We start from the raw sequence: 20351 nt of genomic DNA on the forward strand, positions 1-20351 counted from the left end.
AGGGACAAAGGACTATTTCACAGTCGTGGATAAAGTCCATTTGATGTTAGAGACTGCAAAGGAATTTACTTTCTCAGAATCTCTCTGACGAACAATCTTCGTGGGTGTTTGTGGGCATTCTTTCTACCCATCCCAATTTTTTGCCTCAATAACTTTTCCTTGCTGCCCTCATTCTCAGAAATTTTTAACGGCCTGCGCTATTAGTGTGGGGACTCTAGAGGTTTCAATTTTTAAATGGGTGGTTTTATTTGTGTTGTACTCGTCAGCCTCTACGCCACTCTTTAGCTTCCCGCCTATATGTCGGGCCACTCATTCTACAATGTTGAGGGTAGCCCTAACTCTAGAACTTGTTGAAATGTGTAACTAGGTTTGGTCTTCATAATGTTTATTGTAATCATGGTTTTATATATTTGATAAAGAGAAAACAAATTTATTATTGTCATTCTTGATGCATAGGTTTCATGCTCAAGATAAATTTATTTATAGATCAAGCACCCATTGAGTGCTTCTAGGTTCGTCATAGAGTTATGACGTCAAAAGAGTCATTGTCATACATGTAAGACCCCTTTGGGAATGTTGTATCTTGTAAAGAAAAATTTTGTGAAGTCAAAAGTGTCATAAACACCCTCCAAGACCTTGTCAAACAAGTCGGCCTTCTAGAAGGATCAAGTCAGCCTCATGAGCAGCGATTCGACCTCCTAAGAAGCCTATGTATAAAGGAACCTTGACTTCATTTAGAGACATTCATTCAAGCATCAAAACAAGTTGGATCTCCTTAAGAAAGGAGTTGGAAAAGGACAAAGATCAAGGAAAAGAAGAAAGAGAAGCAAGATCAAAGTTTTGGCCTCTCTCATATTAGGGTTTCTAAAGTAGTTGCTAGATCAATATTGTAGAATTTACTGGGAAGTCGAAGTTACAGAAGAAACTGTTGGGGAAGTTGAAGTTGCAGAAGAAGTTACTGGGGAAGTCGGAGTTGATGGGAAGTCAAAGTTGTTGCTAGGTCAAAAATTGTTGGAAGGTCAAAGTTGATAGAAGTTGTTGAGTCGAAGTTGCTAGGTCGAAACTGTTGGAAGCTGCCAAGTCAAAGTAGCTGGAAAAAAAGAAAGTTGAGCAAGAAGGAGAAGTATGACTTGGTCTTGGAGGGGTTTTTGACAAGGTTCTTAGGTCTTGGAATTCATCATTTGAAGTTCTATAAGAAGAGAAGAGTTCTTGTGAGTTTTCCTCTCAAGAGGAGAGGTTTTGGCCCTGGCTTATAGCCTATATCTTGTGTCCTCTTATCTCATGTTTTTATTGTTTGTTAGTTGTTTGATGATAGGAACACCAATGATAATCAAGTGAAAGGAGAAGCTAACCAAGTTAAGTAATAATACATCACAAGCAGTTATCAAAATAAGAGAAATCACCTAAGTTGCCCCTTGATTTCTCAACAAAACCCTTCCTGGTGACCTCCAGAATGGTGGTCCCTCCAAAAATGGCCCATTTTGAGGCGCATTTGTCGTTGTCAATGACCTGTAGAGAGCCCTCTTTCCAGATTTTCATTTATAGTTTCAATGGGAAATCTAAGCTTTTATGGGTCTACAACTCCTCATTTGTATTCTCCTTAAAACAATCCATTGAAACAATATGGGGCATATCAACCTATTATCAATGTCTTCAAAATAATGGGAAGGTTCTAACAGAGTCTTCCAAGCTGCAAGACTATTACATCTCCAAAGATTCAACCATTATTCGAAACTCAAGTCTCCGTGGAGATGCACCTGGTTCAAAGTCAACTAATGGGTTTTTTGTATCTTTTAAGGATGTTGCTCAAAGAAAGGTTATTGTCCCTGCAGAACAGTCTCATAATACATCGAGCCCATATATAGCTGAAGAAATGGAAAAAGTTCCTTCTATGGAAGTAAAACTCCCTGAGGTTAATTCTATGTTCTCTATCTTACAAGCAAAAGCAGTGATTTGTAGATTTAATGGATTTAGGCCCAAACCATAAGCTCTCATTCAATGGAGTGTCTCTACCTGGACTCTAGATTTTGAAATATACTTATGCTCCAAAGATTTTTTCATAGTACAGTTTGAAACACAGAAGGATTTGGAATATACTCTATATGCAGGGCCCTGGTTTTGGGGCAGAGTCAGGCTTTTCATTACTCCTTGGTTCCCTGAGTTTGATGCAAACTTTATGGTGGTCTCTACTATGCCAGTTTGGGTGAGGCTCCCAAATCTTCCCCTTCCATTTTGGCACCATAAAGTTCTCGAAGATATAGGAAACACATTGGGAAAATTCAAAAAATTGGATCTGGAAAGAACAGAAAATGGTATCTTCACATATGCTAGAATATGTGTGGAGATTGATCTCAGTAAAGGACTACCTGACCATATAAAGTTGAAACACCAAAACTTATGTTGGTCACAAGTTCTAGATTATGAAAACACAGCATTTAGGTGTTGTATATGTTTTCAAACAAGTCATTTACAACATGCATGCCCCCGGGAAGAGAAGAATCCTAAGAAGAAGAAGAGACAAACAATTAGAACAAAAGGTTGGCAGTTCACAGAGCAATGTCCTTCGGAGGATGAAGAAGATGGAAAAAAAGAATGTCACCCAAAACAAGAAGAAACCAATGGAAATTGACCTGCAGGGAGTTGTCCAAGATGGGGGCACTTCAGTACAGCCGACACTCGTCAATGCGCAACAGGTAGAGAAGGAACCCGAAGACTCTATGGCACTGGACGGATTTGGGGAATCAAAAAGAGCTCATGTCTCAGAGAGTTCATATTCTAATAACGATGTCCCTCATGTGGGACAAGAATTGGCTTTGGTCCTTGTTGAACCAAATCCTAATGGCTAGCAAAAAGTGCATACGTGGAAAGGAAAAAGTGAAAAGACTTGCACAAGTCAACCATAATATGTTTCATGTCCATATTATGTTATTTTTAGTTTTTATGAGGTATCATGTATTTTTTATGATCTTACATGTTGCTTTACAACCTCCTCCTTGTATCTTCTCTTCATTTACCTGATAGATTCTATATGCATACACAAATCATTTGTCTACAAAATGTAAATTTTATTTTTATTAATAGAAATTATAGTTTTTTTCTCTGGAAAGAAAAAAACCTCAAAATCCAAAGAAGTTTGAGCTCTACCCTCTAGCTATGAGTCCATTACCCCAAGTCCTATGAAATGGGATGCATAATTAAAGGACTAAGATAAATTATCTCAACCCATGCATAATTAAAGGACTAAGATAAATTATCTCAACCCATGTGCAATGAAATGCATATATAAGAAAAGGGGAATTGTAAAGCGAAAACTAAAGAATATAAGAAAAAGGCAACAAAAATTGTAAGACATAGTGTCAAGAAAAGGGAAACTCAATGCATAAATCAGTGAAGCATGACCCGTATTAGACCCGCGGGTCTTTGCGGGTTCTATACCGAGTCGGGTCACTCGCATAGAACCCGCATTTAAGACTCGGACTCGGCGGGTTTCTCATAGAACCCGTGTACCCATATAAGACCCACAGGTATTCTATACGACCCGTATCGGACCCATATAGAACCTGTCGAGCCTCAAAAGGCACAAAATGTTCAGATTTTTTAATTTTTCTTTATTTTTTCCTTTTTCTTTTTTGGAAATGAGGTGGAGGGAAAGGGAAATTGGAGGGAAGAAAATGCTTTATAAGCACCTCTCTCCCTTCCATTTGTCATTCACTTGTCATTTGAGTGTTTGGCTAATTTGTATGAGTGTTGAGTGACTCCATTGCACAGTGAAGGAGCTCTTGGAGGAGGCTAAAGGAGGCTTCATCAGATCAGACCCAGCTTCAGGTAGGCTTCATGAACCTTATTTGAATATTTTCCATGTAATTTTTTATATTCAATTTAGTTTTTTTTTTGAATTTTTGAATTTTTTTTTAATGTTTGGGCCTGTGGCTGAGTTTCTCAGCCACACATGGTCGTTGTGTGGCTAAGAAACTCAACCATAGGGCCAAAAAAATTGCAAATTACAAAAAAAAAAAATCAAAACCAAAAAGAATTAAAAAAAAAAAAAAATCTTCCAGATTCTGTCACCATGCCACCAAAGGGTTCTAGAAAGTCTCATGATCTAGCATGGGCACATGGTCAATGAATCATTGTTGGTAATGACCACCATATCAAGTGAAATTATTGCAATGCCACAATGCATACAGGCATAAATAGGCTGAAATACCACCTAGCCAAAATTCCTGGGAATGGTGTGGGATGTTGTCAAAGTTGCCCTGATGAAGTCACTACTGAAATGGCAGTTGCTTTGGAATCCATTAAAGAAGAAAGTTCTAAGAGGGAAAGAAGGAAGGATGAGATTGTTGGGATAGGTAGATCTTCATCTCAGAGTGAAACACAGATTCAAAGTCCAGGTATTGGTAACTCCTCTTCAAGTGTTGTGGAAAACAGGAGTATAACCTCTTCTTTCTTCAGTGCTCGTACAACTCCAGGATCTCAACCAACCTTGGATAGTTTAAATGAAAACAAGAGGAAGGAGGTATATATGGCAGTGAGGAGGTTTTGGTACCATAACAGTCTTTCATTCAACTATGCAAAATCTTATTTTTATCAGCCCATGGTGGATGCCATTGCAAGTGCTAGCCCTGGATACAAAGCCTTATCTTATAATGTACTGGGGGGGAAAGAGCTAGATGAGGAGCTTGAGTGTGTCAAGGAACAATTGGAAAGCATTAAAATCTCATGGAAATTTACAAGTTGTACAATTATGTTTGATCGATGGACAGATCAGAGGGGTAGAACAATAATAAATTTTGTTGTAGCTTGCCCTAAAAGAACCATGTTCCTAAAATCCATTGATGCATCTGCAAATGTAAATGATGCACATTTGATTTTTTCATTGTTGGCTGATGTGGTGGAGGAATTTGGGATTACAAATGTTGTCCAAGTAATCATGGACAATGCAGCAAATTATGTGGTAGCTGGAAGGTTGCTTTGTGCCAAATATCCCACCATTTTTGGGACTCCATGCGCTGCCCATTGCATAGACTTGATGCTAGAGGACAATGGGAAGTTGGAGTGGGTGCAAGATGTTGTGCAAGAATGCAAGCAAATTACCAAGTATATTTATAATCATACTTGGGTGTTGAACCTTATGAGGGAATTCACACAGGGTGAGCTTAGTCGCCCAGTTGTCACATGGTTTGCTACAAACTTTCTTTCCCTCCAAAGCCTTTTGTATGAGTACCAAGCTTTGAGAAGAATGTTTTGTAGCCAACAACGGGTATTTGGAAATATAGCACAAACAGTGATGATAATATAGGCGATATATCGCCAAATATCGGAAATATCGCGATATTTTCGACGAGTAGAAATATCGTCGAGAAAATATCGCGATATTTTGGCTCCCGAAAATATCGTGATATTTCCGAGATTCGTTGATATCTCGACAAAATATCGCGAGACGACAGAAAATATTGTCGGGCGTGTTATGCCACGGCTAGAAAAAGGGAAAACCGTTTTTTTTCTTCATTTATGTTTCTGAGTGTTGGCGAAGGAAGGGGAAGAGTTTTGTGGTGGTTGTCAAGGAGGGTTTGAGGATCAAACAACGATTACCACCACCAACTAAGATTTTTTTGTGGATCAAAGATTGAAGAACAGTGAGACAAACTTCATTTCTTCCATTAACAGGTATGTTCTTAAAAACCCCTATGTTAATGATTTTTCCATAGATTTAGGGTTATGCTTGCTTCCCTTTTTGCCTACCAACATTTTGTTTCTTTGTTTTTTTTCCATTTGCTATGACTTTCATGCCCATGAGCCAATGTAAGGGTTTTCTCCATATTTGGACAGCAAGCTTCATTTTTTTTTCAACTTTCTTATGCACCCCCTTATTGCCATTTTTCATTCACATTGCAAAATGCAAATAATGTCGTAATTTTTTTTAAATGAAGTGGTTATTACTTATTACTTTTTGTGTTGGGGGGTTTAAGGCCAATTTTTTTTTTGTGCCCTAGGTTTGAATTAGTTCACTACAAATGTCAAATATGCCAAAAGCCTTGGACCCATTTTGGGAGTATGGGGAGGCTGTTGGTGGGGCAAATCGGGCATATATATCATGAAAATTGTGTGGGACCAAGATGTCAAGAGGGGTTACACGATTGAAATACCATTTGGCTAGACTCCCTGCACATGATGCAGATGTAATGCCTTGTATGGTTTCTAGTGCAGAGGTTATACAAAAAGCTCTTGAAGCAATTGTTGAACAAGACAGAAAGAAAGCTGCTAGGGAGAGGCCAATGGTCTCAGATAGATAGTTGCTAGTTTTATTTCTTTTGCAACTTTTGCTACATATAAGTTTATAACTCATGATGATGAAATACTTTTAAAGTTTTATATATGTGATGTTATTTTGTTTGAGTCCTTGATTGGACAATTATCAGGGATCAGCAGGATATATGTTATTTTGTTTGAGTCCTTGATTGGACAATTATCAAGAATCAGCAGGATATATGTTATTTTGTTTGAGTCCTTGATTGGACAATTATCAAGGATCAGCAGGATTTGGTATTGCCTTTGAAGTTTGATGTATCATTTCCATTTGACATCATATATATCAGTGCTTTCTTCATATTTATGTGCCAATGTGTTTAGTTCATGTTGTTATTGCTTTATATGTTAAGAAATCTGATAAAAAAAAAATGAATATATTATGCATTTTTTATGCTTGCCGATATTTGCGATATTTTCGTCGATATTGCCGATAAGATGTTTTCTAGACCCTCGCTGATATTTTGCCGATACCGATATTTTCAACACTGAGCACAAAACCAGAAGCATTGTCTGTGAAAGCATTTGTCTTTGGTGATAGTTTGTGGGACAAAGTCACTGAGATTGTCAGCTTCACTAAGCCCCTTGTGAAAGTCTTGAGATTGATGGATGGAGAGAAACCTGCAATGGGATATATTTATGAGGGCATGGACAGGGCCAAAGAGGCCATCAAGACTTTCTATAAGGGAAATGAATCTAAATATCTCCCTATATGGCAAATTATTGATTCCAGGTGGGACAGGAAACTACATTCACCATTGCATGCAGCAGGAGCATATCTCAATTTGAGCTTATTCTATAATGAGGGGTCTAGCATTCAAAGAGATCTCGAGGTTATGAGAGGTGTCATGATATGCATTGAGAAAATGTTCCCGGATCAAGATATTCAGGACAAAACCAACATACAACGAGATATGTATAAGCATCTGGCATGTTTGGATTCAGCTCAAGCCAACATCTCAAGGACAAGAAAATGCCTTGTAAGTGCAAATTGTTAGAACTTAGCTTGTAATTTTGCTAGTTCTCTTTTATATGTTTGGCATTGCAAACTGATAATCTTTGTTGTTATTTTTTACATCTCATTGGTGGATAGATTGTGGCACTGAGGCAACACAATTACAAGAATTCATCATCAGAGTTCTGAGTCAACCCTGCAGTGCTTCTTCTTGTGAGCGCAATTGGTCGGTGTTTGAGAACATCCACAACAAAAAGAGAAATAGGTTGGAGCAGGAGAGGTTGGAGAAGTTGGTTTTCATCTATTACAACCTTCGAATGCTCACAAAACAAGTGCAACCAAAGCATACAGATCCAATTTTATTGGATACTATTGATTTAGAATCTGATTGGGTTGTGGAGGAGGCCCCTGATTTGAGTTGGCTTGAAGAAGAGATTGAGTATCTCTTTAGTTTTCCATCTCAAATGGAGACTCCAAATACATCTGCCTCACAGTTGCTTCAACCTTTCGATGTTACCATTAGCTCCACAAAGGCTTATTGTAGGCGTGGTCGTCCATGAGTGATGAGACTCAAGATTGTTATGAGACAATCGTTTATCATTTATGACATATATATTTGAATTTTGAACTCGCTGACATTTTTTATTTTAATTATGGAATCATGAGTCCTTTTCTTATTCAATATCTAAATGTTTTGCTTACAAAAATCAAATATGTTCTGTTGTAGTTTTATGGATACGAGATGATGTTATGAATTATTGTATATATTGTGGATTTTATAACTTATAAGGATTGGAATTGTCATTAGTTTCTTTTTTGTGCTTAAAATTTACCATATTTTAACTTTTTTGTATTTTGACGAGTCTTATATGAGTACAAGTCGTGCAACATTGGCATAAATGTTCCCTATTGCCACAAAATCTAGTAGGCCTTGTGATGGGGGTAACAAGGCAAGGGCCAGACCTCTACCTATTGTTGTTTAGAGGAGTTTCACCACAAGGGAGGCTTCCATGTATTCACCTATAAGGATACTCTAGTTATAAGGCTCCAGAGAATGCAAATAGACTAGGCAAAGATAAATTATGTTGGACAAGGCTCAATTCTTCTTGATAAAGGAGCAACGTATTATACACATAGGCTAGATAAAGAACTCTACACACTAGGGTTTATAGATATATAATGATAATGTAATGCCTAGACACATATAAGTCAAGGAAAGAGTTTACTTAAACATTACATCAACAAAGCAATGATGTAAACCCTCAAATTGGCTTCAAGTTGAAGCTCGGCTAGGTTTTACGATTTCCAAGGCACAAAATTGATCAAGGACGAAAAATGTCGATCATCTTAAGGGAAGGTTTACTACCATGAAAGCTAGATTTCATGTTAAAAAAGGGTTTAGGGAGTTAATCCCTTGGTTCTTATCCACTAACATGCGTCCACATTAACCCTACAAGCAATTTGGTCCTAGAAAAAGCCCTAATGGCTTACCTTACAAAACATAAGAGATCAAATAAAAGAGAAAATATTTAGTTTATGAAGATTTTTTATTAACACAAATTTACCAGTGCCTAATCCTACCTGGGTGATGGAGTCTTAGGGCAATTTTTTGGAGAAAAAGAGCAATTTATTGGAGTAAGGAGGGAAAAATATGTTTTCCACTTTGTAAAGCCCTAACTATCTTTTCCATGAAGGGAGAAATTAAATAGGAGATGCACACTAGGAGTTATTTTATGGATTTCAAGGAAGAATATATTTAACATGTAAAATTTAGCCAAGATTTCCACACATAATAAGATTTTAGTCATGGGTCACAAACAAACCCTAGCATTAATTCATTGACATTCAAAATAATGAAAAATCAGCAATAAAATTACATTTTCTTCCAAGAATAGACTTCTTTCAATCCCAAAAAGACATCTGCAACACAATAGCCAATCTCCAATAGCAAATACTCCATTAAAATCACGTCTCCAGAAGTAGCGAAAAAGAAAAGGGTAATTCATGCCCTAGAAGAGAGAGCTGAAATCTCAAGTGTGATGATGAATAGAATCAGTGAAAGGATCCTCCACTTATATGAGGTCTATCCCTTCACTTTACAAAATAATATTAGCCTACAAGCCCTAAAACAAGTCTGACTTTAAGTGTTTGACAAGACAAGGGATTACAAGCCAACCCCATAGCCCAAAAACAATGAGATAATACCATAAAATCCTACATGCGTGGGTCGATGTCCTCCAAAAGCATGATGTCATGCCCTTTTTGGGCCACAAACGCCACAAAAGTGCATGGGATGGGCTAATAAGATGTCCCATCATCATAATCAACTCCAGATCTTGACGAAAGACCTTTAAAAATGCCTCTATGTGTCAAAACCATGATCTAGGTGCCTTACATCACCCTCTCAAGGGCTAGATGGGTGACATCGCATCATCTCTCTCTAGCGTTGGGGTTCCGAGTGCAAGTATAAGCCCTCCCTGTGAAATTTTCACTATTGCAGCAACTGGAAATTATTCTTCTAACTAAATATAATTATGTGTAGTTTATTTGCTATTACGGCAAACAACAAATAAAATCACAACTGCAATTTTCACCAAAAATAAAATACACTATGGAAATCAAACTGGAACTAAGAAAATAGAGCACACGCACACAATAAAATGACACCGTTATTTTTGGACACAAGTCCCTAGAGAAAACCAATGTGGGAAAACCAAGGCAATAGATGAGGGTTTTATTATTATTATTTAGCAGCAAAATCTAAGTACAATATCTAGATGCCAAACTGTGAATCCTCTCCTAAGAAATAACTAGCAAAATTATCTAAGAGAATTTCTCTCTCTCCACAAGCAATTTGGCCTTAGAAACTGGCCCCCGAAATTCTTAGCGCAATCTCTCACAAGTATTGCCTATATCTGCTTCTGAATCAGACGTCCTTCCTACTGCTGCCTCTAGAAATGATTCGCTTGGCCTCCTGGTGAAAATCCCAGCCTCTAGCAACTGAATCAATTACCTCCTTGACTGAATTGAACTGCCTCCTTGAGGCTCTGCGCAAGCCCCTATGCAGCCTCCTATGGAATAACTCGGCCTCTTTCTGCTACCTCTTCTGGCACTGGAAAATCCTTCATAATCACTCTGTTGTTGATCCTTAAACTCTGTTACCTAATCTCTGGCTCGAATTCTTCCCATATGAATCTCTGCACTCTAGGAAATTCGATCTCCCTAGATCTCTCCCTCACTCAATGTGTTTTCTCCATCCCCATCATCCTGCTCTTATAATCTCTCGTTGATGAACCAACGGCCATGATTGAATCTTCATCAAAGGCTATGATCATTTCAAACTCAATACATGTGAGTTTCTAGAGAAATCTTGCCTTTCCTTAATTAATTACTATTAATTAACCAATTTTCCTAAGTTAGACTTGGGAAAAATTTAAATGAGGGTTGATTATTTTAATTAAGGCATTTCGCAAGCCTACCTCGCGAAACATTTTCTGGGTTTTGAAGATCTTGTGTTCTTAGCCTCTTTGACATAATTCGAGACTAGAACACCTATCTGATGCTGCTACAAAAACTAACACGCCCTCTTAGTGAGGAAGGTGTCTTACTGTCTTTCTCTCATAACATCTTTCGTCACATTGTTGATGTTTGACAGTTGTTCATCAAGCCATTGCACATACCCTGATTCATCTGCTAACTCCGTAGTTGAACCACCATGCATCTACGTTGCTGCTAACACTGCACTGTGCCACCTTGCATTGTTACCAACACTGCTCTACGTTGCACCTAATCTCATGTTGTTGTTGTGCTGCAACTGAGAGCCAAATTCTTCATGGATCTCCCTTCGAAACTGGGAAATGTCATTTCCTTCCAGCAAAGCCTCTCTTTTGCAACTCACACTCTTGTCTGCATGTCGATCTGGACTACATAGTTCTGTTGCGGGAAAATCAATCTTGTCTCTGAAAACCCTTTCTAATAGACACCCAACCTCCTGTTGCATACTAAAACTACTCGTTTCGCCTCTGGATCTCCTCCCAGTACTAGTATATGATCTGTAGCCTCTACAACAGAGACTGGCAGATTATCTTAGAACTGTGCCTCAACTGACCAATTCACACTGCCTCCCTCGGCTTTAACTGTTGGAATTTACTCAACCTCCTTTCCTCCTCCAGAAAACTAGAAACCTCTCTAGCTGGAACTACTCCTTTCTCCTACAACTAGCCTCACTGCCTGTGTCACTAGAACTAGCTCTGCAACTGTCTCTCGAGTACTCACTGCAACTAGCTATGCAACTATCATCTGAATAACTAATTGCGCTTGCTGACATTAAACCTGCTACTATGATACTGTGGGCCCCTGTAGCAAGGGTGATGGTCCTTGTTGCCCCACAATCTAGCAGGGGTCCTAGGAGGGGTACCAAAGGGACAACTACTAGACCTAATGAAAATAATGGGACAAGGCCCCACTATCACCTCAATCAATGTCCCATTCTCTTTACAAACTTCCACCAATGGGAGGTATCTCGGTATGGAGGAAATCACTAGAATGCTAGGGACAATGACTAGGTATATTGTGATCTCCAAATCCCATTCAAAGGAGAGGTTTAGATAAAGGCTTGGTTGCTTCAAAAGCAAGATAAACGCTCTCCAAGAAAGGCTTATGAGGAAGCCTAGACCTAGGAGGAAGGGATATTCAATGCAAGGGATATACCTAGATCAAAGCTTCCTAAGGGTATAAAAGGACCTCTCTTAGGGTTTTGTGATACAGTGATCATACAAGGATTTGAGACCACAAGAGGGACCTAAGGGATCCAAGCAAGGCCTATGTTGAGAAATCAATAGATAGGATGATTTCTCTTTAGCTTGATAACTGCTTGTGATGTCATTTTACTTTTTCACACTTCTTAGTTTCTTCTTGTATTATTATGTTATTGTTATCATCAAACAGCTACCAAAACAAGAAGATCAACAGTACAAAAGAACACAGAATAAAGGCTGCAAGACAGGGCCAAAACCTCTCCTATTGAGAGGAAAACCCACAAATCTCTTCTCTTCTTATAAATTCTTCAATTGAAGAATTCCAAGACCTCTAGACCAAGACCAACACCCTTCCAAGACCAAGTCCAACCTTCTTGATGATGTGCTTCCTTTGTCCAAGTCAAACCCAGTCAATTCTCTTCTAGCTGCACAACTTTGACCCCCAGCAATAGAATTTCAGCTTATACTTCAGGTCTGAAATTTTCGGCCCTTCGAGCAACAGCTGCTTCCACACATGTGAGCTAATTTAGGGCTTCCAAGGCTTCTTGAGACCTTCGCTTAAGTTTTTCCTTCTTCTAGGGCTTGAGGATGAGCCTTCCTTCGACCTTCTTTTTTCACTTTTTCCAAGTTCGATCCTACAATAGCAAAACCCTAACGCAACAGTAGAAACCCTAGTCTCCTTCCTTCACATGTGTGATGAAAGAGAGAAATAACCCAATCACTTGATATTCGTCCTTCTTCTTCACTCGCTAGCCTTTTTCTTCTTCTCCTTCACTTGCTTGATGAGAGAATGAATTGTGTCCATCGGAGGTTGAGTTCCCTCCTATATAGTATATATAGGTTTCCAAGGTGGATGAAGTACCCCAATTTAGGCCAGTTCTCCTTTGGCACAAGGAGGAATTTCATAAGAAGATTGCTAAGTCTATACTTAAACCCTTGAAACAATTTCAGAATTAGCAATACAAGAGTTTATGACATTATGGTATGCCATTGATGCATGGTGATGAATTCAAGTACATTAGTGCCTTATACTTGGGCTTATGGAGTCAAAACATTGCAATGTTTTGGAGGACTAGTTCTATGAACATATTTAACCATCAAACATTCTATAAAAGCACTATTCTTGGTTGTATAAAGCCTGCAAAATCCACTTCACCCAACATACCAAGCTTAATAAAATGCTACAGCACTTTTTTAAACATGTGCCTTATCACACAAGATCAAGTCAGAATATATGAAGCCAAAAACAGTCTTGTATTAGAATAAAAGTGCCAGCGCATTACATATTTTAAATCTAAAATGACAGCCCCTTGAGAGGACAAACAAATCACGCCTCAAGCCTCCCTATGCCTGTTAACAAAACACTTGAACAACAGAAATGTTTCCAGCAAAGGAAAAGCAAAGTGCAAACAACAATCTTCCAAATGAAAGATGGAAGCCCTAAATATTTCCACAGTGAGGCTTATCAAACCTGCAAAAGATATCTTTGAATCTCAGCCCAATGGTCTAGAGTATTTCTCCACAATGAACACACACCTTGCAAAACAAGTGTGATCCTAATTTTATAAGCTTCCTTTTCACTAGCCCTTGGAATAAAATAATAATAGAATGCTCTATATTACCCTAAAGTGCTCCACTCTGCCTCATTTCACTGTCTTGCATGCTTTGAAGAGGTCAAATGTACCACTTGTCATCACTGTAGACTAGGCACTCCATCAAACAATGTTTGTTTGTTGATATACGTGTCATTCTCAACATTTCCTCATGGAGCGCTCCCTTAAACAATGATTTATTGATGTAAAGGAACCACTTATGGGTCTCTTCTAGATCTTTCCATACAAGGCGCCTTTCAAAGAGTAACTTATTTTTGGCACATGCATTGTTCTAGAACCTTCCAATTGGAGCACTCCCCTTTTTTTGTAAGCTTGTGATCATGTCAAGGGGTTTGATGGGCCAAGCATCATCATTTTGTGAAGGGAATTCCTCCTTCAGGCCTGGTAAGCAGTGCCAATGAACCATGTCAAGCCTCCAAATATGTAGAAGATGCCTCATATAATGTGAGTTTCGCATTGGTCATCAGATCACCTCCAAATATGCCACTTACACCACAATATATATACATGCCTCAAAAGTACAACTCAAAGCAAGAACAGACATCAAAATACGTAGACAAGCTCATCCCTGGCAAGAACATCCATCAAAGATTAGAGACATCATCCTCTAACCCCAGCACTCAGGATCTCATGAATATTTTGATAGTAACAATTATTCAAGACTGCATATCTAAAAATAGCACCACCATGCATGTTGACAAAAATAGGCTTGTTCAACTCATGTGCCTCCAAAGAACAAGAATATGTCAATTGCTTTTTCATGCCGGCCTCATAACACCACTTCCTAAAAATAGCAGTGTGTTGAAAGAACATCCATGTTGCATCCAAACTGACAATAAACTCAGCAGGCACCAGTAAAATTTTGAATGTACCATGAATCACCTTCAAATCTCAAACTGCAAAACTAGAAATGTTGTCAATATGTGAACTGATCTCTAAAATATATGGTGTAGAGCTGATATACTAACAATCCTATGAACGATTGCCCCAGTGAACTAGCATGATGAACAAATCTGGAAATTAACATGAGAATTGCATGGGTATAATTTTAGGAGTTAATAGGGCCAAAACGGATATGCCTACCCTCCTTGCTTATGTTAGTCCTTCTGTAATCACTCATAGCCCAAAATGTAACGATCTTGATGTACACATATATTGATTTATAATGAAATATACAAGGCAACCTTTGTGTTCCTCCTGAGTCCTAACAAATATGGCATATTGTATGTAGAAAAAATGCATATATCCATTATATGCGCCAGAAACATTGATGACTAATCAAGCCATAGTGACTAGATATGAGAGGAAGTTCAGCCAGCAAGGTTGAATCATGCTTTGAGATATGGATGGCATGGTTCATATTTATCAGTATGCTTTGAAACAGTTCCAAATGGACCCGCAAACAGAGATGCTATACAAGGCATGAAGGTAGAGTGGTCTATGTCACTGTTAATTTTTTCTGAGATTCTGTTTTGCGTCATACAATGAGATATTTTAATGACATGCACATAGTCAGAAATCTTATCATTCGGGCACTATTGTACATGGTAAATGGGAACTGAATAAGTGATTAATGTCAAGGATGACAGGTAAGAGAAGTACAAAGTTCAATTCTCTCCAGTTTCTATTCCATGTAAATCATGAGGGTATGTAATGTTTTAAGTTCAACATAGAACTATGCTATTTATCCACAGCAAGCTGATTTTGTAAAACATTTGGTAATTATTAAAAAAGGTTTTTAATCATAGTTGTCGACTTTACAGAACTGCTTTTATAGAATTTCCATGATTATCCTTTCAACGAAATTCATGAGAAATGCGAAAACCCAGTAAACATTCAAAGCATCGAGCAAAAGATCATTTCACAAACTATTGATGACAAAGTATGTTCTTATTAGCTACCTCTGGGAGAAATGTTTGAAGAAGTAACACATGAACAATCAAGTTGGTTCACTTCAGCATTATGTAGACTACATAAACTGCATAAACTGCCAATGCCTAGAGCTGAGCCGTCCTGGAATAATATAGTAGTCCATACCTGTCCATTCTGCCGGAAGAAGGAAGGATTTCCGATAGCAACCAGTAGGATTTTCAGTGGGAACATATGGAGGATTCAGTGGAAATGGGTACACATAGTTTGTATAAATTGGACGATCATAGCCATGCATCTGCCAATTTGATGGAACTGAAACAAAAAATAGACATAGTATCAGACATCAAGTTGACATGATCTTGTTACACCCAAGCTGCACCATCTAGTGTTTTCCTAAAACACCCCATCTGCAACCAGTCTTTCCGAGGAAGCAAGGAAACTCGTTAAAATGTTTTTTTAGCAAGAATTTAAAAAAAGACAGTCAACAACCAATAAGACAAAGCACTTCAGCATAACAGCAGTTACTAAAGATAACATCCATATCCATGATATGCCAGTTGTCACTGATGAAAAACTCTGAAACAGAGAAAACTGTATATTCTTTAACTTAGAAGAATTGAACAATAAGTTGTGGCATTTTGAAATTCTTGATTGTCAACTTCAACAACGTTGAAAAGAACTTGGAAGGTCTTCTACAGTCCTTTAGAGGGAAACACATCTTTAATTATAGATAAAAGACAAGGAATATGATCTATGTCTCTTTAATGTAACATCTATGGATAGGTTGTCTGGTCAATAATCTGTAAATGTTTTATGAATTCAAGGGAATTAACTGCTTCATAATTGCAAACAATATAGAAGATGGTTATTAATAAAATATTATAAAGAGGTAGACCTACAAGAAAACCAGCAATTGACATAAAAAATACTTTTGAATTTCACGCACAAAGTTCATCTCTTCTATTTTACTTAAACCTACAACCTGAGATATATAGGGCATGCTAGGGTAGGCCTACATGTTGTGTGTTAAGTGTTGAACATAATTACACATATGACACACTGCCCTAGCATATCAAACACATGTTTGGCACATCCTATTCAGGATATGATCCGTAAACTGCTGTGGATATTCCAACAGACAGTTCGTCACAACAGATATGATAAATTGGCCCGGATGCGGGTGAAACAACGTGCCATCAATGCAGGCACTAGTCTCAACACCTGGGACGAGCTTGATTTGATGGGCATACGATTTAAGGCAAGGGAGATTGGGTTCAATTCATTAACCATGTTAATAGTCATTAATAAGTTGCAGATCCGGAAGGACAGAGCCTTCAAGTCGAACGCGCCTGCTCAGAAATTGGATTGCGCAAGGATGAGGCATCCTTGTCCTCTGCCGGCGATGGAGGTTATGAACTGGCTATATAGGGGGCAGTACCAGTCACGCCAGGACCAGAGCAAGCAATTTGAAGTTTGTTTTTGGCAAGACACTTCTCCGGAGGGTCGTCTCAGGGTGGTGGAGCAGAGTTTCATTGCCCTCGCCTTAGGAAGTATGGCACGCAGCAGAGGAGTGCCTCGTCGAGGCGGTAGATCTGGTATCCGCATTGTGTATGAGGAGGAGGAGCAGCAACCTGTTGCTCCCATGGCTGCCATGGACCCTTCGTCCTCCAGCTCCGAGGAGGAATTTCTGCTTCTGCCGGACTCTTACCAGACAATTCGCCTTCGAATTCCTGGAAGACTCTTGCGCTCAGATGTCATTCTTAACTTTTCGGTTTATCTCTCAGAGGCGGCTCCTGCAGATCTCTCTTCATCTTCTCCGGCCTCCGCGAACCTTCAGAGCAGTGAAATTTTACTGGGGGACATGCTCGGGAGGGTGTATCGAGTCCCACGGCCCCTGGCCGCCGTCGAGCCGGATGAACAGCCTCCGCAGGCTCCGGTCCAGACGAATTCGACTCAGGCCATGTCGGTGCAGGAAATTCCGCCTTCGGGTAATGCTACTCAGGATAGACGAGAGGGCCAAGATTCGGTTCAGCCAGGTTCGGATGGGCAGCTTCGATGTGACAAGGAGTTGGTTATCTGGCTCGATTCGCCTAGTCCGGAGCTGAAGAATCCACCGGGGTCGCCCAGCCACCCTTCCTGAGTCTACTTGGTTCAGCTTCTCCAGGTTTTTGTTTAAAGTTTTCTATGTATTTGCTAGTTCTCAGTCTGGTCGTTCTCAGTTCTACTACTCTGCCTCCGCTTAGCGGTTTGTCTCTAGTCAGTACTGTGTCAAAGGTTAGCGTTTGTAGGCTTTACAAAGTCTGTGTTTTGTCTGTCCGCTGTCCGAAGAACTCACATGGACAAAGTTTTGTAACTGGGTCTCACTGGAAAGATAGTCTGTTTCAGTTGTTTTTGTCAGAGGGCTGGCCACGCCCCCCTCGGATGATGTAATCTTTGTAAATATTCTCTTACCTTAATATAGACTTAGACTTTACTTAGAAAAAAAAAAACAGATATGATAAATTATACTTTAAAAAATCCGAAATCTAGACTACGAAGGTTTATTTCTCTTCAGATTTATGGATCTGTATATTACTAATTATTGTGTATGCAAGAAAATTAAAATTTATGCAGAAAATAGAGAACGGTGAAATGCAAACTCACGAAACCACATTTGACACAAGATATATCCTAGGAAAACCTTTTGGGAGAAAACCCAACTTGAAGGTAGGGCTGCTCTACTCTCTTTCTCTTAATAGAAAATGGATGTGAGTACAAACAAGTAAGGTATGTGGCCTATGGGCTACTACAGTGAACAAATCCTCTTTGTGTGCTCTCTCCCTATCCCTCTCGGCTACTCTACTTGTCTATGGAACAAGTCCTCTTGAAAAGAATGGAACCCCTTTTTCTCATAGTGGCTCGGTTATAACACAGCCCGACATTATACTAGTGGTTAGGTTTGACTCCCTCAACTCTTAGCCAGAGATACAATATGGAATCTTCTAGTCTTCTTCATCATAATCATGTGGCTAGCCCATTTTCCATGAATAATGGGGCTTGACGTAGCATCCTTTCGAATTATGGTGGTGAAAATAGGAAAGTCAACTTACATGTGGCATAACTTTTGCATACGGACTCCAATTGAGGTGATTCTTGCACTATTGGAAATGTCTCTATGTGTAGAATATGAAGAAAAAAAAAGTGTTGACTCTACCTAAGCATCTGGTGCCAAATCCTCCACATAAGGTAGGACTTGTTCCTCTTCCTGATCTAGCATGGAAGGCTCATAGATTTTCAGATGCTTCACATTCACAACTGAGTAAATGCGCATGTATGGGGGTAGACTGAGTCCATAGGCATTGTCTCCCAACTTTTGCAGTATCTCAAAGGGACCATATCACAAATACTTTATTTTCTTACCAAGACCCCATAGCCTCTCCATGTTCAACTATAACAATACTATGTTGTTATGAATAAATATATAGGAAATAATGTAAATGATAATAATTAATAATGTTTAGTTAATTAGTAATTAAGTTGAAGAGTCATGTCTAAATGAGACATGACTCTCCATGAAGAGGCACCTGCATAGTATATAAGCAGACCTCTCACTCTCATTTGTATCAATCTAATTCTTGCATTTAATATATAATATTTGTATCCTCATGGATATCTTTATATACCAAGTCTTTTGGAGTATTTAACCTGAGAACGAACTTTGTTCACTTCATTTGGTATCAGAGCAGTTCGATCCTTTGGTCGTTTCACCGCTGCACAGAGTTCGTTCTCCTATCCAGGCCTTTGGCCATCAACATTTTGTCAACCTTGTTGTCGTATAATTGAAGCGTTTCACTCAAAATTCGGGAGTTTCTCCTCTTTTCTGTTTCGTTAGGCCTTTGGCCATTAAAATTTAAATATATATATATATATATATAGATAAAAGAGTTAAAAAAATTCAAAGATTTGAAAAAAAAAATTATAAATATATATATAGTCAAAAAAAATACAAAAAAAAAGTTAAATTAAATAAAAAACAAAAAACAAAAAAAATCATATAAAAAGGGATTATTCATAAAAAATTGTATAATGCACCTGCTAAATTCTAAAACAGCGTATAAACCCAGCTACGAAAGCACCACCGCCCACGCTGCACACACCGTCAACCACACCAATACATAGGGCCGCACAAAGACACGTTTGGCACTCTCTGCACAGAGCACGCTGCAACAAGCTGACACATCTCCATCCACTCCGCGTCAAATACAGTCGTTGTCATCCAACCAGTCGAACCACTACGATCGGCACGTCTCAACAGTCATTGTAAATCGTTGTTAAATCGCACCCTACTCCGCAATGTTTGCAGCCACCTACGTCAAGAATTGTCTGCTACAGCCTCCCTACTCGCTATCCGCTATCTCTTTTTCATTGCCTTCCAGTTCACTGTCTGCCCTCATCTCTCGTTCGCAACCACCACCTAATGATACCCACGCTACAAGACACAGAGCAGCCACCTTTGTTCCAACCAAATTCTTGCTCGTTTGTTTTCCCATCAACGTTACCACCACCGCGTCCATACCCTAGCCATAGTTAATCCAAATCTGTCCCTGTAGTCAGTTCTTCCATCATGACAGTCACTCAGCATGACCCTGTTCCCTGCACCTGGTTCACTGTGTATACCATTGACATTGCCCTTCACGTTTCTTTTCCTTTCCAACCACTCCACCATTTTCTTATTCATCAAACGTCATCATTTCACGACCTTTGATAAATAAACCAAGGTTTTTTTTTAAAGGAATACATAAGGAATTTAATACGATATTAAGTGAAGACATTTGAAGATTATATATATATATATATATATATATA

At 38.8% G+C, this 20351-nt stretch overlaps 1 protein-coding gene across 1 annotated transcript in view; it reads right to left on the reverse strand.

The window, feature by feature from the left end:
- LOC149166679 (glycoside hydrolase family 2 protein) overlaps window positions 1–20351 on the reverse strand; it is a 471778-nt gene that overhangs the window by 267951 nt on the left and 183476 nt on the right. Inside the window, 1 exon segment of the mRNA XM_089432736.1 lies at window positions 15672–15818. Within this exon segment, the coding sequence (XP_089288862.1) occupies window positions 15672–15818 (147 nt within the window).

Source organism: Pinus tabuliformis, chromosome 5_1 (genome assembly GCF_031772625.1).
Source record: "Pinus tabuliformis cultivar Carrire ecotype Pingquan chromosome 5_1, CPIR1, whole genome shotgun sequence".
NCBI classification, from domain to species: domain Eukaryota; kingdom Viridiplantae; phylum Streptophyta; class Pinopsida; order Pinales; family Pinaceae; genus Pinus; species Pinus tabuliformis.